This window comes from Chroicocephalus ridibundus, chromosome 2 (assembly GCF_963924245.1).
Source record: "Chroicocephalus ridibundus chromosome 2, bChrRid1.1, whole genome shotgun sequence".
Lineage (NCBI taxonomy): Eukaryota > Metazoa > Chordata > Aves > Charadriiformes > Laridae > Chroicocephalus > Chroicocephalus ridibundus.
This window is the reverse complement of record NC_086285.1, coordinates 74,604,858-74,632,579: the sequence shown is the minus strand read 5'-3', so window position 1 is coordinate 74,632,579 and position 27,722 is coordinate 74,604,858. Positions and strand designations below refer to the sequence as shown.

At 42.3% G+C, this 27,722-nt stretch overlaps 1 protein-coding gene across 1 annotated transcript; it reads left to right on the top strand.

Annotated features, from left to right (window-relative positions):
- Window positions 1-54: 54 nt before the first annotated feature.
- SYCP2L (synaptonemal complex protein 2 like) lies at window positions 55-27,722 on the top strand. Its single transcript, XM_063323957.1, is given in 33 exon segments — window positions 55-90; window positions 1,413-1,437; window positions 2,488-2,573; window positions 2,710-2,798; window positions 2,900-2,934; window positions 3,687-3,829; window positions 4,291-4,343; window positions 4,704-4,749; window positions 5,549-5,641; window positions 5,735-5,795; window positions 6,237-6,385; window positions 7,228-7,288; window positions 9,637-9,749; window positions 10,209-10,278; window positions 10,445-10,490; window positions 11,112-11,166; window positions 12,098-12,112; window positions 12,114-12,187; window positions 13,792-13,840; window positions 14,959-15,014; window positions 15,628-15,682; window positions 16,215-16,371; window positions 17,471-17,520; window positions 18,620-18,716; window positions 19,138-19,229; window positions 19,400-19,463; window positions 21,197-21,328; window positions 22,068-22,192; window positions 24,068-24,162; window positions 25,628-25,727; window positions 25,807-25,865; window positions 26,344-26,413; window positions 27,663-27,722. Coding segments are annotated over 33 exon segments (2,511 nt in total).

The window sequence follows — 27,722 nt, the reverse complement described above, 5'->3', positions numbered from 1 at the left end:
GACAGAACAAGAGCATTTCTGATCCTCATCGACCCAGACAAGAATAAATTTCTGATGTTACTACTTGAAGACTTCTTTGACTCTGCATTGGTATGTACGTGCATTAAGGGGGCAGAAGGGTTGCCTTTCTTAGATAAAAAAGCCATCATTTGCAGGCAGTTTTCTGTTAAAAAATGAACAGTCACGCAGACCTTGTGCCCCAGGACTGAGCCTGGGACGTGGCTCAGGTGGTGGTGACGGGCAGTGTCCAGGGGTGTGCTCTGGGCTGGTGTCAGGCTGAGGTTTGACACACCTGGGAGAAGCTGCTGCAGGGGGGCTGCCCAGAGCTGCAGCGGTTTCTCATTTTCTAATGTGAAGCCAAGTGCTTGTTTTTGCAGGAAAACGTGCGAGAAGTTCTGATGCATTCTGCAAATAAAAGCTTTTGTGCTGAAGCTGTCTTTTAAAAGCACAAGTTACCGACACTGAGCTGGACCTTACATGCAAACGTGTTTCCCAAGGTGGTCCTGGTGACTTGTTCCTATGGTATTTAAAACAGCTGACTTAACTTTTAAAGAACAAGCTGAGCTGCTCCCAATTCTCATTTAGGTTTCTATTTTTAAATATTTGTAACTTTGAAGGTATCGGAGGCCTAGTGATGTAAATTTTCAGTAGGAAGAATGCCTTTATCTTCCTTCCCCAAGCTGTTCCCCCAGTCTTGTCTGTAGCTTGCCAGAACTGTGTCACTTTGTGCGTCAGAATTTATTTGGATACTCATGACTCTTTTTAGGAGACCTGATAAAAGATATTTGAGCAAAATCAAATTTTCTTCTTTCCCTACTAACCAGATTGAATTTATATGAAATACTCTATAAATTATTTATTTGTAAAAATATGATTTCTTTGTCTTCCATGTCCATTTTTTCCATATGTTTTCACTGTGGAGGATTAAGTGGTTTTTTTTATTTGTGTTGTGGGTTTTTGTTCATTATTACTTTTAATTTTCCTCAGTGGACTTTAACGCTCTTCAGATATCATATGTTACGATATCTAGTACTGGAGTGTGTAAACATAAAGTGTATTTTTACATAGGCCCACATGTGCAATAAAAGTAATGCAGTGATGCCAAGATGTGGGTTTTCCAGGGAAGCTGAGAGCATTGCACTCTCAAGTGCTGCTGAAATCCCTGGGGGAAGTGGGTGCTTCGTTCCCTTGACCCTCCCTGCATAATGCCAGCCTGTATGATCAGGGTGAGCATAAGTGACATCCCTGTATCAGGTGGCACTGTGCTTTTCCTGATGTGGGTACACTGATGTTTTATGTTATTTAGCCCCTGAAAGGTGTGACAGTGGGGACATAAACACCTCAGCACTTTGAGTATTGCTGTTCTTGGGTTGTCATGTGTTAATGAAGGCTTCCTTTACTTTTTCCATCAGGTGATTTGCAAGTGCAGTAAAGAAGGTCAGTATTTTTTTTTCTTACCTCCATTCCTCGATATCCTGAGTCTCAGTCTCAGGAACACCTTTCTTTATTCTGCTTGAACTCTATCCCCTTTCTCTTCTCCCCTCCATTTCCTACCTCTTCCTCCTCTCCTCTCTGCAATGTTTTCTTTAAATTCTTCTGCTGATTTCTCTCCAGTTAATTTTCATTAACACATCAGAACACAAAGCCTTTTACTGTTTCTTTTTTGTTTGCTTGTTTTAAATATGCTGAAAAAAAAAAAAATCTAGCTTGGTGTAGTTGTAATCTAGTGGTATCTTGTTTGAATGGTCAGCATCAAATATTTCAATTGGTCAGAGTAAGTGGTGCTTCTGAAAGGAGTTCAGGCTAGGTGGTCTGCTCTTGCATGTCTGTTCCTAGTGGCTTCAGGTGTTACTCCATTGCTGAAGGCTACCACCTCTGCAGAATAACATGGTAACTCCTTCAGCCGTCCCAACCGGGCAAGGGGATGTCTGTCTGTCTCTTATTCATCGCAGTGGCAAGACTTTGTCTGTGGCTGCAAATGGCTTTCCAGTAGGGTGGGGGGGCAGGTGCTCTCAGAAAGAGCAAGTATCTGTGTGCCCAGACATCCAGGCTCACAAGTCATGTGAAAATGAAGTGTTACATTGTGGGCCAGGTAACTTGAGCTTGTTCATCCTTGTAGCTTATTCCAGTGGGAGCAGAATGAGCAAGAGTGTCTTGAGGTTAATACTCTAGTGGTTTGTTCTGTTGACTTTGACAAAAGCTGTATATTATGGATTTATCTCTTGTGGTTAGTAAGTAGCTTTTCCTTTCTGTACCTATTTAAATAGTTACCCAGGTCAGCAGTTAAAGTATCTGGAGCTTTTGTTACAGAGAAGTTATGAGTTCCCTTTTCTGTCTAGGATTAGATTGTTGGAAGCTTTGTTTTAAAATGCGTTCTGAGTTGGGATATTTTAACTCCTTCAGCACAACAAACTGTAGTTGCTTCACCTGTCTTTTATATGGAGACCAGCTCAGTGCTAGCTGTAACCTTTCAAACGATTTTTCTAGGGAAGAAAGAGTTGGTGAATTTATTTTTACCCGAACTAGGGCATCTAGTGACAGAAGAAAATATTTGCTGCGCTCTGCGTCAGGAGGTAAGACTCCTACTAGGAGAAGAAAATTACAGATACATGTGCACACAGGAGTGTGTAATCAGATACAAAATGTGAAAAATATGTTACTGAATTATTTCCCTTACTTTTCTGCCCCTTTTTCTGTGGGGGGGGAAAGGCTTTGAGGACCCTCAACTCTATACTCGATAGTGTCCCACGGGAAGAGAGAAAGAAATTCCCTCTGTCCGAGGAGATGTGCTTGCTCACGTAAGTGGCTTTCCCTCCAGGTCCTGTAGCTAAACACCGTCTTCCCTGCAACAACGTTTAAAGTTATTTCCACTTTAACTTGTTGCATTATGTTGTTCCAGGAAAGACCTTGCAAAAACTATACTGGAGGCTGGTGGTAAGAAGTGTTTAGTGGTTATTCGTATGAAAGTGGGGTTCTCTGGCTTTACTTCATCGGCTTCTTTATTGTAGATGGAATTATAATTTAAATTATTTCCTTATCAAGATTTTTGGGGAGGAAAATCAGGTGGTACTTTAAGAAAACATTAATCAAAAATTGTTAGGTGCAACAATGCATTAGTTCCTTCTGATTAGTATTAGTAATTTGTATTAACTAATAAGAAAAGCTAAACTGATGTATGTAGAAAGGCAATTAGACCAGGTTTATGTATGTGTTTACAAACCATGCTTCCTGTTAGTCTTTAAAAAAATAAATTTTAACTGCTTCACCACAATGTGGACAAATTGCAGTTAATAAGGTTTATAGCCTCTTGAGTGAAATCTTTTTTGTTTTCTCCTAGCGATAACGCTTTCTAGGTCATTACCGTGGTATGTCAAATGTAACTGAATCCTGTTGAGTTAGTGATGAGGCTTCGCTCTCATCCCCTCCCTGATCCCCAAGAACATCACGCACTCGTGCGTGTCGTGGTTAGCGGTGCTCTGCATCTCAACCTTGCTGAGCCAGGGGGAGCTGAGGGTGCCTGGAGCTAACACTTGGCTCTTACCCTCAAGACACGCTGTCTTCCTAGGTGAAACTGAAGCTGGCTGGTGACTAGGACTGTGTAGTATACAAGTGCAAGAGTAGCAATGCTATAACCCTCTGTTATGCTGGGGGGTGATATTTATCCTGTGCTTATGTTTACCACATAGATTATGACCTTCAGGTTGCCCTTTCAGAAGCACTTTGTAGGTTAATGACAAAAAAATGGAGGGATGACCTTGTTCACCACTGGTTTGAAGATAAGTATCTTGCTGAAGCTTTCAAAGAGATCAAGGATAGAGAATTTGAGACGGTGAGGGTCCTTATTTTGAAAACAACATACTTGACAAATCTGTATAGGGGCTAGTTTTGGTTGAGCTCAGTCAGGATGTCCTTGTAAGAAGTTCCTACAAAATCGATTTTATAAATACACAAAGTTATTTAGTTATTTGTGGATGGAGGTTCGTTTTTTAAATTTTTTAATCTGGCAAATATAAAATGGCATATTGTTAAAATAGCTCTTATTTCTAAGTTATTTTACTTCTAAAGCATAAACAAGTTAATTTTTGTGGTTTATGTTTGGAGGCTTGCTGGTCATAAGTGGGGTCCAACCATTTGTAGCAACTTGAGTGTTTCTTCCCCAGTGGCCTTTGTCATGACACTGACTAGCCAAAAGTTTATAACCGCAGTAGAGGTTACACAGCCCAATAGAATAACTCTTTGCAAAGGAAATGTAGCCTGACTTTTTTTAATAAGATGTCATTTATCTTGAAGGACTGCAGAAAATTTCTTAACCGGCTAAATGAAAGGCTTGGGGATGAAAGAAGGTAAGCTGTGAACCAACAGACTAAGCTGGTGCTGTCGTTACTGCGGGGGGGGGAAATAAGGATTGTAAACTGACCTCAGTTATATTCCAAAGAAAAGGATTTGCATCACATATATGAATAATTAAGTCCTTAAGAAAGTGATTTTATTCGTTTTATGGTGGTTCTTTTGAAAGTGAAATTAATGAAGGCAATGCATTACTAAAATACTATATTCTCTAAGCTTCTCCAAGCTTATTTTACTCTTAGGAATTTATTAAATATTTTTGACAATAAGATTAGTAACCAATCTTAATGATTTTGTCTTTCATAAAGTCGGACTCTGATGTTGAATGTGTCATGTGAAGTCTGCTTTTCTTCCAGAGTCTATTCATTTCCTTGCATATCTGCTTTTGCTGACATGAACGAGGTAAACAGTCCTTAACACTGTGACACCTTCCCTGCAGTGTTACTGCTGTTAAAATGTTACTTTCTGTCATATATGGTTTTGTTTTTTTCTTCCCTGTTTTTCATAAGAGAGCCTAATTTTCTGGAGTGTAGAGCGTAACCTTCTATTCTAGTTGTACGGCCTGCTTGTTTGTCACTTAGTTCCCAACTTACTGCTGCTGACTTTGCTTTTGTGTCAGCCAAATGATAGAGGCAGCGCTTCTCTTCGTGGTGATGACAGACGAGAGATCTCTAAAAGGAAACAGGAGGACAGGACAACTCTGATTCCTCTGGCAGAGCTGCTCCCAGACTGCCAGAAAACAAGATTAGCCTGACACCTGTGTAGGAGAGGTCACAGTTATAGATCCCGCAGATTGCTTTACTAGCCTTTAAATAAATGTATTTGTGGCACCGTTCCTGACATCAAATCAAAACCAAGTCGATGGAAGCCGTTTCCACTCATTCTGCTTATTTCAAGTGCTCAAAAACACAGAAAACTTTCAGAGATTCTTTCCTGCCACAAACATGTGGGCATTTGCGTGAAGTATTGCCTGTCCCTTGGCTGATGTAGAGCAACATCTGACTCTGCAGGTCCAGTTGGGTGAGCAGTAGGCTGGGAACTTACAGGTTGATCCCAACTCTAATTTCTGTAAGGTATGCGTATGTGTACACATGCACATAGGGCAACTTCTTCCCATTTTGTCGTCTTGAAGAAAACTGAGAATAAGACAGCAGTTGTGTGGTTTTCTGGGAATGGCAGCACTGCTGTTGTGCTTCTGCAGGTGAAGAAGCCATCAGACGAGAAGCTGGAGGAGTTCTGGATTGACTTCAATACTGGTACCCAGAGTGTGACTTTCTATGTGGACAGTAACGAGGTAATAGCAAAGCCCAAGTGGCCTTGGGCTAGCTACCAAATGCAGTGGGTCGCTTGCTTAGTCCTTCTGATGTGGTGGTTTTGGTTTTTGAAGGGTGCTCTTTGGGAGTCTGTGAGGCTGTCGAAAGAAGCAGTCAGCAGTTACAGCCTGAAGGGTAAGGTTTTCCAACCAGTGTTATTCTCTGTTTGGCTGTGGGCTCACAAGACAGAGGGAGCCAACCTAAAATCTCACCATCACTGAAGAGAGTTCCTGTATCTCGCCCTCTCCCTGTTGCGCGCTTCAGTGGTCACCTTGCACCAGCTCTGCGTGTTGGACTGTCTGTGGGTCCATAACCTACTTGCTTGAGTTGAGGGGTCACTTTATAGATGTGTTAGGGAACAGCATAATCATCTAGATCCGGTGAGAAAGAAATGAGTGAACAGAGTAACTGGAAATGTGTGGGCAAGATATAAAAGAAACTGCTTAAAAAAAAAAAAAAAAAAAACACAACACCAACCCAACAACAAAACAAACGCCCCCCACTTTTTGGTTTTTGGGGTGATAGAATGAATGTCTTGCACTAAAACGACTTAACTGCTTTTTTTTTTTTACACAGAGGAGGATGGGCAAAATATTGTTAAAATTTACATGAAGATTCCTGCTATTCTTAACAAAACAGAAGCAACAAAAATCAAAATATCTTTCAGTGCAAAGTTTGAAATCTTCAGTGTAGTTAGAAAAGTCCTGGGAGACGAAAAAATGATGGTAAGCTCTTAGTACGAGTTCTTCTTTTCTAAACTATATTACTTGATATACGTTGGGCAAAACCACTCAGGTTTGTTTTTTTGTTTGGGTGGCTTTTTTTTCATGTCTGTTTATCATATATCTGTCATCCCCTTGAGGATTTGTGACTCTCTGTATAGATGTTCTTAGTTTTGGCCTGGAAGAGAGATTAAAGGTGTTCAGGGGACTCAGACTTAGGGTTTAGAAGCTGGAAGGTTAAACTGGTTTGTTAATCAATTCAGTGTGATACGATTATTTTTGCTGCATTTCTGAAGCAGGAAAATAAAGCCTATAGCATTTAATTTCATAACTTGAAGTGTATACATTCTCTTATATTAGCTCAAAGCGTTACATTGCACCGGATGAGCAAATTGTGACACAAGAACCTAGAGAAGAGAAACAGAATGCTGCAAGACACAAATCTTTGATTTTATATATGGTACTTCTAGATTAAAAGTAGAGTACTTTTAAAACCTCAAGTTTTTAATAAGCTAATGTAAAAACAAAAACCACGGGGGGTGATTTTTTTTTAAAATGTTAATATGGCTAATTTTTTATACTTGCGATTCATCCACATAACGTGATTGGCATTTGCAGAAAATCTTCCATGACAGTAAATAGCCATAGTAGAGCGGCTGTCATTTATCCTTCCAGGAGCCGAGACATTTCCAAATGGTCAACTCCACTATCATCCAGTGATTTGACGATGAATTGTTGCTGGTGATAAACAACTGTTAGTTATGTTATTAAGTAGCTGACTTTGCTAGATAAAGATTTTACTGTTTTTAAGGTCACTTTCACATGAGATTAACTCACACCAACAGATAAATTTGACTGAAGAGGAGTCTGTCCATGCTGGGAAGCAAACCAGGCAGAATGAAGCAGGTGATTTTTTTAAATTATTATTTTATGAAGTTTAAATTGTTCAGTTTTGAAATGAGTATCTTCACTTGCAGTCCACAGCTTGCAGTTAACCACATGAAAAAAAAAAAAACAAACCAAACCAAAAAATGGTGCAACCCCCAAGCTCAATCTTCTACTGTTTGTATCTGCTGAGCTTGGTAACTGGTGTTTTTGGTGGACACTGGGTCTCTCTAGCTCAGGGAGTGAGGATGGGGCACCATGGCCATGTGCTGTGGGGCTTGCATAGGCAGAGGAACGGCTCGTGGAGGCCAGATCCGTGCACCAGCAGGTAGCCTGGCATGGCACATCTCAGCTGGTGGCAGACCTCTGACATGCAAAGAGAGTGCAGTAGGGTTTCTCCACCTGCAGCTGCAGTGCAGTGGGATGCACATATCCATCCTCTCTTGCTTGCCCCATGCCTGGTTCCTGGTTTGGCTGTGCTGTGCGGGTGCCTGTGCGAGATTCCCCTCAGGAGGGGATTGTGGCGTCTGTGTGCCCGTGGGTGCACAGGTCCCCTGATGGACCAGCACTTGCACTTTGGCACTTGATGTGTTCTCTGTGCAGCGGGTGTGTGTGGTGGGGCAGCCTGCAGGGCTTCCTGCAGGGAGGCCACTTCTGTTTCTTTCCAACAACAAGACATGATAGAGAATGGTGTGCTCTGGTCCCATTAGCCCACGCAGAGCAGATGATGCCCTGGAGGTGCTGGGGGCTGTTGTGGAAGTGCAGCCAGGGGAGCAGAAACACTCACCTGCAATCCCTGTTTGTAGAGGGATGAGCAGTAGCTCAGGTCCTCTCTGCAGGAGGTGTCTTGCTGCTGTATGCAGGGGCATTGTGAGTGCTGCTGTAAATATCCTGTGTTGCAGGACTGTCTCTGTGTGCCCCAACTACAAATGTACATGTGTGCCTTACAGTAGGAAGGGCTCTTAGCTGGACCTGGAATAGCCGTTACTTCCTTCTCCTCACCAGCCCACAGCCAATGCTTTGTATTTCTTTGAGTTGGGAATGTTGAATTTTCTGTGATCCAATAGTGTCACTTTCCATGCTGCCAGTGAACATCTGCAGGATGTTTCCTCCCAGGAACACTGGTCTGAGTTTAATTTTGTTCCAAATACGATAGATGTTGAGGGAACGCAGAGCCTGAAGTAAAGGCATGATGCTTGGGTGCCTGCCCAAAAGGAAGGTCCAAGGCCAGCACTTGTCCAAGGGGAAGAGAAAGTAGCTCCTTCCTTTCCCTCTACCCTGCTCTGAAGTTCTTCTGCAAATCTCCACCAAGGCTGTGATCCATAGTTTGAGGAAAAAGCTGCTTTCAGCACAAAAGCAAGAGGCATGCATGATCAAAATTGGTATTAATCAGGAAATGTTTCTCAGCTCAATTTCAGTATCAATTTGGGAGATGGCTTTTTTCTGTATAGTTGTCTGAAGACTGGGATATGTCCTTGATACCAAATTGGCTGTTCTTCAGTTTTTAAAGTGATTATTTTTTGTGTGGATTATTCCTTGGTGTAACTCGCTTAAGGGATCCTTCCAAGTCTTTTAAGACAATGAACTCACAGCTTTCTTTCTACTGCTACAACCCATCATCTCAGAAAGTGAATCAGAAGCTTGAAGAGCTCTTAGGTTAGGTAGCGTTCTTTATGTGCTTATGTTAAAAGCAAATTTTTATTTTTCTCTTAGTTACTGTGCATTTCAGATTCCTCCAGGTGAATAGGCAAAAGGGATACTTGCAGCTCTAGATGTCTGAGACAGTAACTTCTTCGGTAGTCCTTCCTATTTTCCTCGGGTTACAACCCAAAATGAGCTAGAACGGAAATCCCAGATTCTGGAGGTGCAGGTGAGGGAGAAGCTCCTTCATCAGTGTCCACCATGAAGCACTCAGAGGTACAAGGTGGGCACTACTACTTGAAGCAATCAAGGAGTAGAGAGGGCAGAGTAGTGAAACAACTTTTGCAGTTGCCTGGTGGAGATTCAATGGAGGGAAACAGAGATGGTGGAAGATCCTGCTGCTCTGTTCCTTTAGCCAGACACAAAGGGTTGTTCTATGTCTTCAAGAGCTAAGAGTGAAGGTAGCAATAAGATAATAAACTTATTCATATAGTACGAGGGGCTTAAAAGGAGTAGGCTCAAGATGATGTTTATTTAGTATTGCAATTCTGCACTAGGTAATTTGGAGATGGTTGATGTTTTTGTTCTATTAAACAAGATCTTGAGGTGTTTGTGCCTTATAAATTGTATTGTTATGCTTTTATACACATGTGTAAGAATGGAAAGGAAATGCGTGTGTGTGTGTTCAGTAACTGCAACAAAGTTCTCCCCCTGTTGCTGTCCTGCAGTGGTACCCGAGTCCACTAATCCAGAGGGCAGGAAAGATCCTTCGAACTCTGAAAACATGGACTCTATATCAGACAGCTTAGCCTCTCAGCAGAGCCAACAGTTAACAGGCACCGTACCAGTAAGTGTTTGGTGTATGGTGAAACAGTCCATGTGCCCCTTTTCCCCCTCCTCTAGTCTGCTTTTTTTATTAGGTGTCGTTAAAACCTTCTTTCAAAGAAAACTAGTCTGTACCCAGGTATGGCAATGTTTTCAAACTCCGTCTTATATTGGTGAGAAGTCACACAAACACCTGCCTCCAGAGCTGCAATTTTGTCAAAACTGCTTTAAAAAGAAATAAATTTTGCTCCCTCTTATTAGGGGATGGTGAGATGCTTTTAGTGAGAAGCTCGTAGTATTGCTTTTATATGCAACCTAAAATGTTTTTTTTATGTGTGGTTAATGATGAACCTGTCATCCAGCTGTTGCCACAGGCTAGCACTGAAAATCTCTACTCTGCCCCACCCCCCCCCAAACCCCCGCTTCTTTATTGGTGTTATGCATGCTCTGTTCATGGTTTCATGTCTCCGAGCAGAAAATGGTTAATTCTGGTGTCGCCATGATTACAGTGAGCCAGCGGACTGATGTGGAAGATGCTAACCAAGGCTCAGGTCAGGCATGGCTCCCTTCAGTTCCTTAAGTCTGACCCAGTTGTGTGTCACCCAGGTGACATGGTGAAGGCTCTGCTTTTGTGGGCCTTACAGCAAAAGCAGATAAAGCATTTAATAGTAGCTCCAGAGGGTGAAGCTGTAGTTTCCTTGCCTCCTTCAGCAAAAAAGACCAAAACTCCGTCTCCATGGATGAAAACTAAGCCTAGGTGAGTGTCTCACAGACAAAAAGTTGCAAGGTGTGTTTTTTCTGGTTTTGTTTTTTGTTTTCCCTCCCCTGGGTTTTAATGCATGTGATCTTGAGGTTTATTCCATCAATTATTAAATTGAAAACAAAGATTCTATTTTGCCACCGGCTGGTTGTCCAGAGTTAGAGCACTTTGGTGTTGCAGGATGGTGATGTTGGGTTACTGGCTTGGTGGCTACTTTGGTGTGACCTGTTAAACCAAATACAAGATGAGCATACAGCTGTATTGCGGAATTTAACTTCAGCTGTGTAACCGGAGCTCACCAGATATGTAGCTGTTCATAATGAGGATGATGACTTTTGTGAAAGATCATGTGAATTTGAGTTCACCTTGGCATTAGTAATACCTTTTTTCAGAGCTTTGCAGGACAGCATTTCTTAGAGTTTACGAGCTGGCCTTCTGTAGAACTACTGATTAGCTGTCTTCCCTATACACCTTTTAAATCACTGCTTTGATACTAATTGGTGCAAGTGTCTTTTCCTAGTGTTTTTTTCCTCTTAGTACTTCGCAAACTGACTCTTTGGGCTTTAAATGAACAGCCCCTCAGCACTGCATTCCCCTCATGTGTCCTCTTGTCCCCAGTGAGAAGCCCCTGGAAGAAGAACCCATGGAGGAATTGACCTCCGTGACACCAAAGGTATGTTTGCCTTGGGGCCCACCTGAATGAAGAGACATAGGGCACGGAAGAGGTGCTCTGGTGGAGTTGCAGAAGAAAGCTGGGATGCGTTGACGCCCTCCTGCCCTTGAGTAGTGTCCTAAGCCCATGTAGTGTCATTTGTACCTGATGTAACATGCCATTCAGCACCAGGAGCAAGCTGCAGAGGGTAATGGCTGCTGGCCTCAGCCTAGTGTGGCCCAGCCATGTAATTCAAGCTCAGCTGAGTTCATTCAGTATATACCTCCTGGCGGTGGTGTGCTATGCTTATGTCTAGGAACATATGTGGGCAACCAGCCTGGCCCTTTGTGGGACAAACTCGCATGTCACAGTCTTGGGCATGGTCTGCAAGGGCAAAGGTTTGGTTTCTGAAGGGAAGTGAGTCTTGGAAGTCTACAGACATATTTATGCAGTTTTGTATCTGAACTCTAATGATCCTCCCGCACTAGATTTGTCTCTGTACTCCTGGCATAGGAGCTTGCAACCTGGATAAATTAACAATGAGTAACTGAGAGCCACCTGCAGTTGTGTTTCTTCAGACAACTTGCGCACTTGGAAATTTCTTTTGATATGTCTAGGTATAAAAAAAATAATCTATGCTCTACATGAGAGAAACTAAATTTCCAAAGCAATAATTTTCATTTGGAGGAAGAAATCACATTTTAGACTTGTTCTTTGGTTTACACTTCTATGGACTATGTTTAGATTCAAAGCTTATGAACTCCTCCTTTCTGTATCCTCACCTTCCTAGTTTTTAGTTTCAGGACTCCAGTACTTTCTGGTAGGAAAAAACTGCAGGAAACTGAGATGGATGGCTGTTGCAATAGGGGTGAATGATGTTTCCTGGCACTCCTTATGTCTGCTTTTAGCAGGCTCTGGGATAAGAATGTGACTTTGCATATTGTAGTTTTAGATCCTGCAACTCTCTTTCTTTTCAGAAGAATGTTACCTGGGAAAAGAGAAACAGAAAAACAAGTTTGGCTAAGCAGAGGACTGAAGGCAGGTATGACACACAAGCCCCGTATCTATGCAGGGTCTCATGTACCTGGTGATTTTAGAGCATTTCTAGCACTAATGGAGGGAAGGAGTGCCCGCAGGCTGGATCATCTGAACAGAACAGACAGCAAAACAAGCAGGAGGCTATGAAGGGTCGTAATGTCTCAATAGGAATCTTTGGGTCCCCAAGACAATAAAGACTTCAGAAAGTAATGCTAGGCTGCCAAAAAAATGCCCTCACCTCTGTGATACTGTGTCAGGTTGGCTTTTCTGTTTTTTCCTCACCCAACTCTAATCCTGCCTGTCCTCCAGTGAGTTGGGTTCTGAGTGGCAGCTTCTTTCACAAATACCTAAGCTTTTTCAGATATTGTCCCAGTTCTTTGGCATTGTGCGTCCTAGAGTTGCAGGACTGTCTCTTTCTCAGTTTGTCCCCTTCCCTCACACCCATACCTGAACGGTCTGCTTGTATTCAAAGCTAGTGGCACTGCCCGCAGAAGCACTCGAGTTTGAAGACCATATGCTGTCTGTGGCACTAGAAGTTTTGTCTTGTTGCACCCTCCTCCTGTGCTTTCTGCCAGCAAAGTGTTGTGCGCGAGTTAATGCCTGCTGCTGGGCAAGAGAGTAAATGAATTGTACGTGAGGATCCCTGCTGCCATTCTGGCTGCTCCAGGGCTTCCTTGGGTGTCCTGCTTAGGTCTACTGGCTCTTAGCTTAAAAAAACAAGTGTTCAGAAGTTTTGGGTTTTTTTATTATCGCTTGGAGATAAGAATTGGAAAACGTGATGCAGGACTTCATCATTACTACGAGTTCTGTGTTTTAAGACCAAATAGCTTGATGCAGCAAATAACTGTAAACAGGACTGGCACTGTAGAAGTTCGAGATGGAGAAGGTTTTAGTTCGGTCGTTCTGCTCCCTCTAGTGTTTTACGTGAGAATGACCATGTCTTTCCTTCCGGAAGCTTTAACGAGAAGAGCTTAGTTCTTTACTCTTCTATCCTTTTGCTTATAAGAAGGGAAGGGTGTACTGTATGTGGAGAGCTAATTGTAGGATTTTTTTAAATAGCTGCGATTTGGAGAAAGAAATAAAAGTACACTTCATCTTAATTGTTGAAAGGCATGGAAAAAATCTACATGCATACAGAGAAGGGATTAGGGAACAAACATCAAGTACTAGAATTTTCAAAAGGGAATTAAATGGATTTTTTCCCCTTTTAAGTACTTCTGAAATTTTGTCTTTAAATTCATTCATGACTTCTTCCTACCACATACTATTAGTGACATGTGGAAAAAAAAAATCCCTCCACTATATAAACATGGATAGGCTAACCTGTTTGTATCTTCTTCATATTTCTCTTAAAATTAAAAATCTGTAATTGAAAGAAATAAAGTGTGAGAATTAAATAAGACGATAATGGAGGCTAAGAAGGAAAGGAACAAGTATTTCTTAGAAGCTGAGTAAATCGCATTTTTAAGCATAGAAAGTATTTGACTGTTTATAACAGACTTCATAAGAGAGTGGGGGAAAAAGTTATTCCCCCCATATTCTCAATGAAGTTCTATAGGGTAACTGTTCATGATAGTATGTCACTGCCATGTATACGTTGTCTTGCAGGAAGGACTTCTATGACTTTGAAAACTCAGATTCTGCAAGTCATGAAAAGGTAAAGTCACGGCAGAAGCTGTTAGGAGATACACTAAGGTCCCAGCTCAGCAGCTGACAGAGCGGTAACTTGAAGTGGGGGATATCTCACTCTTGGAGTGAGGATGGACATGCTGTTCTAGCAAAACAGGCAACTGGGAATCTGAGGTTCTCTTTTTTTCAGTATTGTGCTATGCATGGAAATATCTTTTTTTTTTTTTTTGGGGGGTGGGGAGAATGCTCATCACTACTTGAATTTTGTGGTGAGTAATGTATGATAAAACCAACTGCAACAAATTTGAGCTGTTGGTTGAGTGAGGCCAAGGGATATCTTTGCAACTGAAGGCCAGCCTCTGTTTGCATCTTACTGAATATTGAAAGCAGATTGCTGAGCATCCTTTGCTTTGCGCTCCTAGGCTAAACCAGAAGAGACTGAAATCTGTGTTGAGCCACACTTTGCATGTTGGGAATCCCTGGTTAAAGCTAGTCCTCACAAAACTTATGTTGGAAATTCTGCTTGACTTATATTTGCAGACTGTTAGGAAAATTGAATAAAAATGAGTGGCTCTGCCTGCTTTGAAACTTTGACCAGTTTGGGTTTCCCCAGGAAGCTGAAAACTTGCTCCTGGTGGCTTCCATCAAGATGGCTTCACCGTACAAACACTGCTGCCTGTTAATTCAGAGGCGATAGGTGCTCAGTGGGACACCCCAAATTTCGGTTATAAACTGGGCACCGACCAATCCTCGCTACTGCCACTGGGTGTCAGCATAAAACCCTGCTTCATGGTACCCTGCCCTATGTCCTAGCAGCCCTGTCCAAAGGTTGTCCAGGTACTGTATGCTGCTACTAGTGGTATTATTGCTTAAAATGACGCTTCTTATGACGTTATTGCTTAAAATGAGCGTTACTCATAAAGCAAGGAAAAGAGGAAGTAATTCTATTTAAGAAGACAGATGTTGGCCTGTTACAATTTATGGCACTTCCAATGAACAAATCCCACTCCATTAAAAAGTTGGATTTTCATGCTGGACTTGTAATCCATTCATCCTCTAGCCCTTCTGGGTTCTGATACATTTTAATTTTGTAGATTATTTCATGGGGTAATTGGACTTTAAGACAAATGCCTGCTTCTCTTTTAGGTTGCTGAAGCCAAAGGAAAGATTCTTGGCCAAAAAGTTTCTTCTCAAAATCAGAGGTACAGGATTATACACGTACCATTTATGAACCTTTTCTTCCATGATAGAAGAGTTCATTGCTTTAGTTAGGCTGTTTTAAGTTGGGATCAAAAAGGTTGTGAGATGTTTCTAGTAAAATAGTTCCTTGCTTAGCTGCCACGGTATCTGTGTATGTTGTCAATACTAATATTTAAAATAGTACCTGAGAATATAAAAGTTACTGGAGAGAATAATAACTCCTGTCCACTTTGACAGTAATAAGACTTTAACTCTTAAACATCCTCCTCCCCTGATCATATGCCTAAATTACTGATTAAATTTTCAAAAAATGCTTAAACCCTCTGCCTCGCCTTGGCCACTTCCAGTTATAGCAAGCTCCCAGGGACTTGCCCCTCTAAGGATGTAGCCTGTTTTTTTTCTTTTAAAAGGAATCTTCTAGGTATCCCTGGATTGCTACTTTCAGAAATGAACCAAAGAAGAAAAACTTGGCTAAAGACTGTGCATTAACAGTTTGGTTCTCCTGCTGATCTCTATAGGAACCCTCCTGCCATTGCTATTTGGCTGTGCTCCTTCTGCACTGCACTATCACAGTGTCTGCTAGTCTAACTCGGGTCTTTGTGGGTTACTTGGCAGGAGTTATGAAACAGGAAACAAGAATGAGGAATCAAACATGCTCAAGAGAAGGCTGGTAGGTTGTGGGTGTTTTGATGGCTGCCTGTATCCGCCTGTACGAATTGGCTGAAGTGTAAGGCGTACCCAGCCCAGAGGTGGAGGAACGTGAGGCTGGTAGCCTCAAAACGGCCTGCTTGTTGCTGCTGAAAGCAGTGCTCAGGGTGCGCCAGGACTGACAGACCCATGAGTGAATGTCTGTGTTCGTTGTTTTTTTTTTTTTTTCCCCCTCACTGTGGTGTTGGCTGCAGTTCAGGCATGCCAAGGCTTTCCTCCTTGTGAGAGCTCTCTTATCTCGATGCAGGAGGCAGGGGGAAGGTGAGGTTGGAGGATGCTGTAGACCCCATGTTGGCAAAGGGCAAGCATGTGTCTCTTGGTATTTTTATACTGCTGTTTTCGACAGATTTCACAGCTTAAAATATTTTAGGTCTTGCACTGTGGGGAGTAAGAAATGGAATAATTTGGGAGTAAATGAGGGGGAATGGCTGGGGGCCTTCTGGGTAGACAGAGGGAGCTGACTGCACAGGACTCACTCTTAATCGTATCTTTAGTCCAGTTACAGGAAGCATCTTTTCTCTGCAAGCAACAATGAAAACACAAGTACTGGTCAGAGTGAAAAAAGCTGGATCCTTGACCCTCAGAAACGGTCATTGCCAAAATCTCTTGACTATACCCGAAAAAGACCCAGGGTGAGAAGTAAATTGAAAGGTGAGCTTGGCCCCCCGTTGAGCACGATGTACTGCACTGCAGATAAGGAAGTGGCTGATGATGATTTGAGAAGGAGGATTCAGCTGAGTCCTGATCCAAGTAGGAGAGAGCAGGCTTGAGGCTGGCAGTACGGGGTGCCCTGTGGAGGAGGTGCCTTGTGCACCCTTGTGCTCAAAGAACCGGGCTCCTGTCCCTTTCCCTTCAGTGAACGTACTGGAGTTCAAACATCTAGGTGGAAATTTGGCACCTAAATGTCTGTGTGGGTGCAGCCCTTTGTAATGGGGCTGAAGAGCTCGTGGGTGCTGACCTGGTGGCTGCATTAGTGCTTTTGAATGCAAGGAGACAAGGATCTCTCTGGAGCTGTCATACCTCCTCCCTACAACTTTCCACTCTTCATTTCACATGTCAGTTGTATTTCTGGTGAATAAAACTTGAGAAACCACACAGTTTGCAGAGCATGGCACCCTGCTCCCCTGTTTATACATTGACAGGCCAATTGTCCTCGGAGTGATTTGCAAAATCAGATGTGATAATCTCTAATAATAGCATCCTCTGCTCAGGCTTGACCAACAGCAGACCTCCCCTGCGGCCATGCTCCATGGCTGTGTCAGCTTCTGGGATCTCCAAATTCAAACTAAATTGCCCAGAAAGAGCTGGAATCTCTCTGTCTCTCTCATGGAGGATGAGCCTTGCTCAGGTAGCTGGTGGCTTCTGTAGGGATGAAAAAGCAAAAGAAAGCTGAGGGAGAAATTATGCTTTGTACTGTGTTTCCGTGGAAGTTGTTGTTCTCACTGCAGTGCCAACCCGTGCACCCCAGCTGGGGTTTGGGGACCACTGGACAAACTGCTCAGCTTGCTTCCTTTTTTTGATAACTGCTCTGGATGCAGTGAGTCGTGTACATTTGCACCATCATTTAGAAGCTTTGTTAGAAAGGGGCTTTGAAGCTTAATGCAAGTGTTGTGAAGTTTTCCTCTTGTAAATGCTTAGAAAATCAAACTCGAAGCTGAGCCAGCTGTGATACAAACCTTATTACAAACCCTTATCTGGGTAAGCCACACAGTTATATTGTCAGTAACCAGGTAAACTTTTCTCCTTGCAGTGCTTCCAATGTCTTCCCCAAGTAGCGGCAGTGACTACGAGACAAAGAAGGTAAGGAGCTGTCAAGCTTAGGTGCCTCAGATTTAAAACACGACGTACGCAAAACATGTACAAATGAGTAGGAATTAAACAAACTGGTGTTATCTTTCTTATCAAATGTTCTGATGGACAAATTTGCCTAGTAAGTGTTGCTGAGACTGTGTTGGTGTACTAGAGGCTGGGGAAACAAGGAGGTCTTAGGAAAACACAGGAAACTTAACAGAAACAGCTGTGCGTGAGCCCTAAGCAAGTTGTTCTAAAACTATAATATTTACCTGTGATAGATGGAAAATTGGGCAGGAATTGGCATGCTTGGTGTGACATCTGCCTTGGATGACGTGGGTGTCACTCCAACAGGAATGAATTTGCCTCTAGGGCTATGCCGATAGCTACAGCTGCCTATCCAAATACCTGCAGAAATCCCAACTGAGTTGTACCAGACTGTGTCTCCCTATTCTATTCTGCCAGCCGGTGCCTTGGAAAAGTTCATTTTCTCCTCTGTGTTTTTCGGGCAATTTCCAGGGCTTTTATTCCAAGTCCTGTGCTCATGCTGAGTCCTGTTTCATGCACTGTCCTGCTCCACTTTCAGCTACAGCTCTGGGAAAACTAACCATGGGTTATTCTAATAGGAGAATTGGTGGACAAGACATACATCAGGCAAAATAAAATACAGTTTAGCAATGCCAGACTTTTCCAATGCCCAGCTGTTAAGTGCTGTATATCAAATGTTTTGGAACGGTCCCCACATAAATACAGAAAATTTGGGGAAAAAACTCTCCAGAACTGATAGTTGCATTGAAAGCTTTTATTTTCCCCCAAACCTTTTCTCTTATTTTTTTGACTAAAATGCTTTGATTCTGCTATGAGAACTTCATCCACTATGCAACTATAATGGCTAAAGGGAGAACTTCTGTGTGCATTGAACATCAGGGCACAGATCTCCCTCAGTGTTGGAGAGAGCTATCAGTATGTTATGCATATTTCAAGTGTATCTCTGCTCTTAGTGTGTTTAACCAACCAAACAAAGTGTCCCTCCCCAAAATCAACTCAACCCCCTACTTCTGTATTAATGTTTAAATAAATTACATGCTTAGACTTGATTTTGTTTTAGCAGGAAACATCAAGGCAAAGAGCTCAAAAGGAGACGCTTAGGAAAAAAAGCAAATCCAGCTCCAAGGGAGACAACTTACCTACAGTGGATCTTGCTGGTATTTCTTTTTTAATCTTCTTCAATGTATTAGAAAAGTTGTCTTGATATGTGTGCGGGTGTGTTTGCTGTTTTTAAAATTTTGCCTTTTTCCTTCACGTTTTCTTCATAAGCATTCCGCTTTGTGATATTTCTTGTAATGGCTATGATGGCTGGATATTGTTTGTAGATAGTCTCTTGAGCAGGGAGAACATTAGCTGGGGCTAATGAGAGGTGAAGAAATGAACTTAATTGACAGCCAGAAATAAAACAATCTTTGGACTGAGTTTGAGCCTCTGTCTCTTTTCTGTGTGAAGAGATAAAGGAGCAGGTGGTGGATTCTTCTGTTTTTTTTTTCTTATATATGTCATAAAATTGAGCTTTCTAGTCAATACAGGATTCAACCTCTATTGCTTGTGTCATTTGGCTGATCTCTCATGCAGATGAAACGCTCTCAGAGGAGCTCAAAGGGGGACCGCTATCACTTGATGCATCTGCCAAGGGCTATTCTAGTGATGAGGAGAAGGCCACGCAGGTGCAGTACATGGCGCTTAAACTCCTTCTAATCTGCTGTTAGTCATCTAAAAACTGTCATCTAAAAACGGTGCATTGTGTTGCTTTGCTTCCTGTAACTAGGGAAACCCCTGACAGCTTGTCTGCAGTGCAGGGTGGTACCTTCTTACTGTGTTTTCCTTCTCTCCTTAGAAGTTTCTTGATGCATCTGGCAAATTGTCAGGAGAAGAAGAAAGTTTTAAGCGGAAGGACTCAGGTTTGTTAGTCTTGATAACATGGAAGAGCTGTTTGAAAAGTAGAAGGGGGTGTCGACAGAGTTCTAATTTTTCTTTCAAAGACAAGTAGGCACTGAGAATTTTGATATTTGAAGGATACTTTTTTTGCACAAGAAATATCTTCCATTCCTCTGTTTTGTATACCACGACAGGCTATGGCAAGATGCTTTTTGTATACGTTCCCGAGTTTATCACTAACTCTTAAATCCTATCCTTGGATCACAGGGGAACTACTAGGATAGCTATTAAGAGCTGGGGATTTACAAACCCGCTGACCCAAAATAAAATATATGAAATAAATAAAAGAAGAAGCTTGAAAACTAATTTTTAATGATGTGAAAGTGCAGTGCAACTTCTTTTTTAAAAAAATAAGCATCTCTGAAAGTTGTTGACTTTCTTTATACCTAAGAATATAGACGCTCAGACCATGATTATAAGCATTTGGTGAATGATGACTTGTATTACTGCTGCGGCTTTTTTAATGTAAGTGGTATTTTGGACCTTTCTTTAATGAAGCAGAACTTGCACAAGCTAATTCAAAGCTGTTGCATAGTCTCTTTGGTGATTGGAAACAGCTGAAATTCAAGAAAGTTGAGCAGCAATGGGCCTTCTTCATCCTACTATTCCCCACGCTGATGTAGTTAAGGCTGTCTTACAGGTATTGTGACTATGAACCAAGTCACTGAAGCTTTGGTCTTGGACAAAAACATCCCCTTTCTCATGAACTGACAGTTCTGTATTCCCAATATGTCTCCTACCTGTCCAGCACTTGTAGGATAAGGTTTCACTGCACCAACACATCTGCTTAATTTTGGGGGAAGGTAAGTGCTGAGGACTTAATTTTCATCGCTGTTTACTGTACAGTCTTACAGTTGGAGAGAAATTGATACCATGCAAAGGTGTAAGTAGGGTTATATTCAGAAATTTCAGATGTGGTCTGTGACTGCATTTGAACTCTTGCTCTGTGAACTCTAAATCTGCTTCAGTGTGCTCCTCATGATCTGACCGTCCCCCTTGTCCTGGGCTCCACCACCTTCCTGCTTTCTGCCCTATGGAGACTCCAGAGAGGTGGTTGGTCAAACAAACACCTCACTGAGCTCAGGAATGTGGATAGTGAGACAAAGGGAGGATGCTTTTTTGCAAGTTTTCCTTGAAATACAGGCTGCAGCCTCCCTTACCAAGGGTTTTCTTGGGTTAAAAGTAATTGTATAGCAACTCTAGTGAAGATGCAGAAAAGAAGGCTGTTAATGGGTGTGAATAGTTTTCCTCCCTCTTCTGTTTTTATGTGTGTCTTCTTTTTTTTTTTTTTTAAGGAGCAGCTGAAATTAACTTAGGAACAAATGGGCATAGATTGTGAGCTCGGGCTGGGAAAGAGAATGGGAAGCAGCTGGACAAGAGGGTGTTTTCTTTTTTTTATGCTTAGAGAAGTGGGCCAAGAAAAGAAATTGTCTTTAAGATGGAGATACGGTAGCTTTCCAGTTATTTGCATAGCATTATGCAGTCTAGTTGTTGGCTTTTGTGAGTGAAGAGACTTGCTGGTGAAGTCTTATCCTGTTCTGTAAGTGTGATGTCAGACCCTAAAATGAAGTTGCTTGCTTTTCTGCAGTATTGGTAATCCCAGTGGTGGTTTCTGCTTGAGTAGTTGGTAGGTACTGCCATGTACCTCATGCAAAAGAACAGGTCTTTTCTGAAACATCTTCTAGTCTCTTTCTAGGTATATTAAGGGGCACTGACATTAAAAAGCCTAAATTTTCCAGTTGGGAAACAAGTCATTTGACATCTGACACTTTCTATGTACGAAAGAAACTTTTTGATTCAGTAGAGAATGAAGCAGATATCCAAACAGGTAAAGTCAGGCTAGCAATTAAGGTTAAGCGTTTAAATGCTTTCAGCTTTTCTTTTTTTGATGGTAGAAATCATAGTCACATGGAAGCTTGAAGAGAGGTATCTGTAGGGAGGATATCTTCTCCAAAAGTCAAAATGTAGCAGAGGGCATGTATTGCGACACTGCCATTGGACACTACGTATGTAGAGTAAGGAACTTTGGGTTCCCTAACCACAATCCACTTGGAAAGCTGCTCAATGATGTCTGCACTTCCTAGTCTTTCTGTATAGTGTTTTTCCAGAGCTATTAAAAAAAAAACCCACAAAACTGAAAAAACCATGCATAATGAACAAACTAACTGCAAAACACTGCTAATTCTGAACAGAAGAGAGGGTTAGGCTTTCCGTGCGATGAACAAGTAGAAGACAGTGAAACAGTGGCCTGACTTTTTTGGGGGGTTGTTGGTTTTGTGTTTTGTTTTTTTTTTTCCTCCCCTTATGCTTTGCTTTTGCCTCATTATCTGTAAATATGTTGCTCTTTGTGTTTGATTAGTATTGTGCCTCTTCTTCCATGCTGCTTTCTAACATGACTTTCTTGATGCATTTTGGGGCAGTTTCTGTCCTGGAAGAGCAAGACTCAAATTCCAGCTCTATAACAAACGTTATTGTTCACATGAATGATGAACCCTTCAATAGCAGGAGGGTTTATATTCCAACAAGCCCTCCAGCATGGTACTAACTGAGCATACACTTTCTTCTAGGTCAGAAAATGGATGATAGTGTGACTGATGAGTTTTTTTCCAAGATGCTGCATGAAGACTTCAGTGATTCAGGGGTGATTACTGCATTTGAAAGCTTTATCAGCCAACTAAAGAAGTTGTTCTGGGTAATGCACACTGTCTTAATGTGTGTGCCATGTGTGGTGTTTTCTCATGAAAACACATGAAATTACCTTCTTATGACCAGGGGAACTGGTGTTAAATATCCCTTCAATATTTTGTGGCCCAGAGCAGGGTTTTGGCTGCAGTGTCTGTTAGCCTGGAGCTCTTAGAAATATTCTGCAGTACCTGTATACTCTGAGAAGTGTTACAGGAAAGGTGGAAAAGAAATTTTCATTAGCTTTTTCCTTTTTTGTCTTATAGATATGCTGGAACATCAGATTTGGTTAGGCATTTCAAATACTTTCTTCAGAGGGAAGGGATCAAAGCTTTTTGAAAGGTAACCCTTTCAAAAGTGACAGTGTACCTACACTGGAGCTGTGGGTCATTGCCCTCATGGGCACATATCAAAAATGCAGAAACTCCCTTTTGGACCACAGAGCAGTTTCACTGCAATGTAAGACAATGCAACTTACTCGTAATGAAAATCAGAAAGCAATACAGGCTACAGCTATTGACTAGAACATGTGTAGATCCATAAGGACATGCTTGTATCTTTGAGATTAATGGTATGTGGAGGTGTTGGTTGCACAATTGGTGGTATATGAGCTGTGTATTCTTGGTTCACTCAACTATATAGACATACTTGAGATGCAGTGCAAAAAACCAACTGCTACTGTTGATTTAGCTATAAAAAGGTGAGCATTAAACCAAGTTTAATATGAGAAGACAGTATCTGACCCATCATGAAATCCCATGTTTAAAAGCTCTGAACAAACGAGATGTGTCAGAGCCAACTTATACTGGATCAGCACTTTGTATCATGCAACCATGACCCTTTTTTCTTTGAGCTGGTGCTAGGTGCTCACACTAAACTTTTTGTCACGAAGTCCTTGAATCAAGGCTGGAGGTGGTTGCATTTGTAAATCAGTTATGATTAAAATGCACACAGTTTGCATTAATGCTGATCTAAATTAGTGCTAACGAAGACCTGTTTTTGTGCAGTTGTTAAGTGTGTTGCAGTATGGATGATGCACACTTCTTTGCTAGCTGGATAATGTGACCCTGACCTGAAGTCGCATGGGTTACATAGAGGTTTGTTGGTGTAATTAGCGTGGGTGAACGAAGTCAGTTCATATTTGCAGTATCCTGCCTACATGTCATAGAATCATTTAGGTTGGAAAAGACCCTTGGGATCATCGAGTCCAACCATCAACTCCACTCTACAAAGTTCTCCCCTACACCATATCCCTTAACACCACATCTAAACGAGTCTTAAACACATTCAGGGATGATGACTCCACCACCTCCCTGGGCAGCCTATTCCAGCGTCTGACCACTCTTTCTGTGAAGAATTTTTTCCTAATGTCCAGTCTAAACCTACCCTGCTGCAGCTTCAACCCATTCCCTCTTGTTCTATCGCTAATTACCTGTGAGAAGAGACCAGCACCAACCTCTCTACAATGTCCTTTCAAGTAGTTGTAGAGAGTGATGAGGTCTCCCCTCAGCCTCCTCTTCCTCAAACTAAACAGTCCCAGCTCCTTCAATCACTCCTCATAAGATTTATTCTCCAGGCCCTTCACCAGCTTTGTTGCCCTCCTCTGCACTCGCTCCAGCACCTCGATATCTCTCTCAAATTGAGGTGCCCAGAACTGGACATAATACTCAAGGTGTGGCCTCACCAGTGCTGAGTACAGGGGGACAATCAACTCCCTACTTCTACTCGTCATCTTGCTTCAGCTTAAATTTAGTTAAGATGGTTTCCACTAAGCTAAATGGAAGCCAGTGGAGGGATTTGTATTCCAGGGAAGGGTTTTGCAAACTAGAATTCTAGGTTTTGGCTTGGGCCATTGCTTATCCCTAACGGTGCATCCTGTGTCTAGTCCCGGTACAAAAGGATGGAGACCAGCGCACAGAACACCCTGAGGACTTCGGAGAAGAATGTGGCCACCTTGCTGAAACAGATACATGAGCGCAGGTAAGTTGTCTGCTGCTGGCTGAAAACAGCATCAGCTTTATGTAAATTTTGGTTGATATGAAAAAGAATGCCTCTTTGTAAGCAAACCTGACAGTAAGATACTGTGCTTACTATGGTTTGTAAGGCAAAATAGCGTGTGTCTCTCCTGCTTTTCTGTAAGAGTTTTAGAAGCATGGCTCCTGTGACTTATCCTGCTTTTCCTGTTAAGGAGAGAGGGGATGTATTAATTAATGCAAAACAAGCTTGAGTTAAGAGCAGTTGATGAAGCAATCCTTAGACTGTCTTCTGATTGCTATTGGTGTTCACAAATCTGTTTAAAAACCCTCTTATTACACGTAGGAACTTCTGTTTCTACATGTTTTAAGGAAGAAGCCAGACTCTGATTTACTTAATGAAGTGGGGGAGAAGAAAAGTAAGGGGTCTGTTACAGACACTTTTCTGTAGTTTGTTTTGATGTACACAAAATAAGTGCCAGTTAGTGGACTTTACAGCTACTCGCCAGATGGGGCTTTAAGAAGGTCCTTTTGCCTTACAAGTTGTCCAATTTCTCAGATAGGAGATAGATAAAAAAGTCAATTATAATAGTTATGGATTTGTTATAAGCGAAATACAAGCGCAGCCTACAGCCTAAGGTATGAGTAAGTCTATCAGGCCTTTCTATCTACTACACTTTTAGTTTGCAGGATTTAGATCAAACATAGTATGAAATAATAGCCTTTAAAATGCAAAATACCTGGTATCAATAGGATATCTATGAGCAGAATTTGCTTGTCGTTAAGGTACGTGCTGAAGTTTGTGTTCCAAAAACAAAAAAACAAAACCAGGGAATGTTTTGGGGTGGAAGATAAGAGTTTTGATGGTACTGAGCTGCTGCTATGTTTGATGTTATTAACTAAGTAACCCGGGGCCAACCAGAGCCGCAGGACAGCGGGGATAGAGCTGTGCCAAGTCTGTCCTACCCCAGAAGGATAGTTTCTAAAGTCACCATCAGATGATGGCTTGGCATCCCACTGCCAGGGGAAAGGTGGCAAACAAGCGAATAGAAATCACTGGCGTCCTGTGGCAATGCTGTATATGTATATCAAACCTATGGTAGGAAAACCCAATCGGAGGTTATTTGTGCCAAGATGCTCTCTCAGCTTGGGAAATCTCTGCTGAAATCCCTGGAGGCTGGGCGAGTATGCAGGGCAAGTATTGCAGTGGGAATCCCGTTTTATGCTCTGTCCTGGGCATCCGTTACTGGCTAGTTTTTAAGACAAGCTATCTAGTTAAACTCGTGCTCAGTTTGACCTGGTACAGCTAGTCACGTGCTCTGTAACATACCTGAGAACAAAACTGCCTCATGTAGTTCAGCAAGGACGTTTGCTTCTGCCTAAAGGCAGGTTTGGTGCTGAAGGGATTGTCATCTGCCTTGTGCTACTCCACATTAAACTGTCAAACTTGTTCCTGTTCTCCCCATCACTAGGCTGAGTAAGCTGGAGACCTTTCAGAAGATTGTTGTTGAAGAGCTTGCCAGCCTTGAGAAGGAAATTCAAATCTTAGCAAACATGGAGAAGGATGTAGTGGTATGTATGACTTCTTCTGTGCCAGCCCATGAGGTACCCCTTCCCAAGTAATGGGGGTTTTTTTCGGGGCTCTTTTTAGGACTTCTGGAATGAGCAGTTACTCAAACTGAGTTCTTTCTGCAACCAGCAAAAGGAAAGGTATGTCTTTACCAGCTGTCCTGCATGCTCACAATTCCTCTGGTGGTCAGAGAGCACTAGTTAGGCTCGTGGTACCCTTGCTGGTATACAGGGAAGTATTCTGAAGTCAGCATGTTATCTCCACTTGGTGTCCATTGATGGAGCCTTTGCAGCCATGTGAGGATTTTGAATTGGGACTAGGGTGCAATGAAGGCCTCTCTGCATGGGAAGCTGTGTAAGACAGGCACATACCTCGAGAAACCTGTACCAGGATTTGGAACAAGAAGTACCCTCTGGTCATCTCTGTATCTACAGGTCAGAGGTGGTAGGAGGCGGCAATCATTTCCTGTATAAAAAATACTGTTTGTACAAATGCTGGGCAAAAAGCTGCAAAAGGGGCAATCTTGATGTTCACTTTTATTGGTAAATGTCTGTTCAAGTTTCATCAGTAAGTACTAACATTTCACAGACAAACTAGCCAAGCTCACTTTCCTTCCAGAATTCAGTCTGTTGACTCAGCCCTGGGTGAAACAGCAAAGAGTTTTGCCACCACTATCCGGAACACAACGGTATGTGCAGTACACGAGCAGCTCTGCACGGGTGGTGGACTCTGGACTGTGGCCTGACTGATAAGTGGTGGAAGTGAAAAGATGAAACTGAGGTCCTGGGGAGGGGAAAGCTTTGGTTAGCTGATCTATGGGGCTGGTTCCTTATGGGACCCACAATCCTAATGCGTGAAAAGCATTGAGAAAGCAGTGTTTGCCCTGCTAGGGACTAGGGAAAGTGGTGAAGAAGCACTTGCCTAAGGGAGAAGTTAAGAACAAGGATTATCAGGTGGTGATGCATCTCCTGGGTTAATAGCTCAGGGATTCCTTCATCCAGAGGCTGGCTTCTGTGTTGCTAGTGATCCTTAATGCAGTTCTCTTCTGTCATTTTGTCCCGCTTGCCCTTCGAGTTGTGCATCCGTGACATCCTGTGGCTAGGATCTCTGCAGCCTAACAGCACCCTGTATGCTTTCTCTCATCTGCTTTTTGGGTCTGACATCTAGCCTTGATGCCTCCAAGTTTGCTTTCTAAATACCAGATGTATTCATTTGCCTTTGATCCCAGTTAAATATTCTGTTGAAGTTCTTAAACTCTTCAGAGTCTAATCACTAACTTATGCCCTTGTTTTAATTAGTAGGTTAAGCTGAATACTCTAACTTTGATACAATGCTTAGTTTCCATCTTGTCCACCCCATCACATGGGCATGTATATTTGCTACTGCTGCTGTTCCAGCTTTTATGCTCAGACCCGAACGCTTTGGGGGTTTGGCATTCCTGTAACAAGACTGTGGGATTACTGTGATGTGTGCGATGCTCTGTGCCTGCACTGCACAGAGCTGAAGAAAGCTCCCTGTGTCGAAGCCGTGTCTGTGGTCACCACAGTAGACTGGGCCTGGGATTTTAGAAGAGACGCTGAAAACCGAGGGCTTGTTTCCCTTAGTTGTTAAATTTCATATTCTGAGCCTTTCCGGAGGGAAAAGTTTCCATGATGAGCACTGAGCTGCTCGGGGACACAGGCCTTTCACTTACCAGAGGTGCTCCTGGTGAAGGACGGACACCCTTAAAGAGGGACAGGGCTGAGGAAAGAGCAATTGTATCATGGGAGCTCCTCGTCCTGCAGCGTCTAGTTCTAGGCTGGGTTCCAGGCTTGAGAATTAAAAGCTGAATCTAAACGTGCTTCTAGGATCTCTACAGTTTCTTTTCTTATGCAATATAAATGTTTTAATAAGCTTTTGAAATGTTATTCATTATCTTTTTTTTTCTTTCCCTGCAGTATGAACAGTCAATGAAGAAGACAGTAGAGAACAACGTGTTCATTGTTCCTTCTGACTAG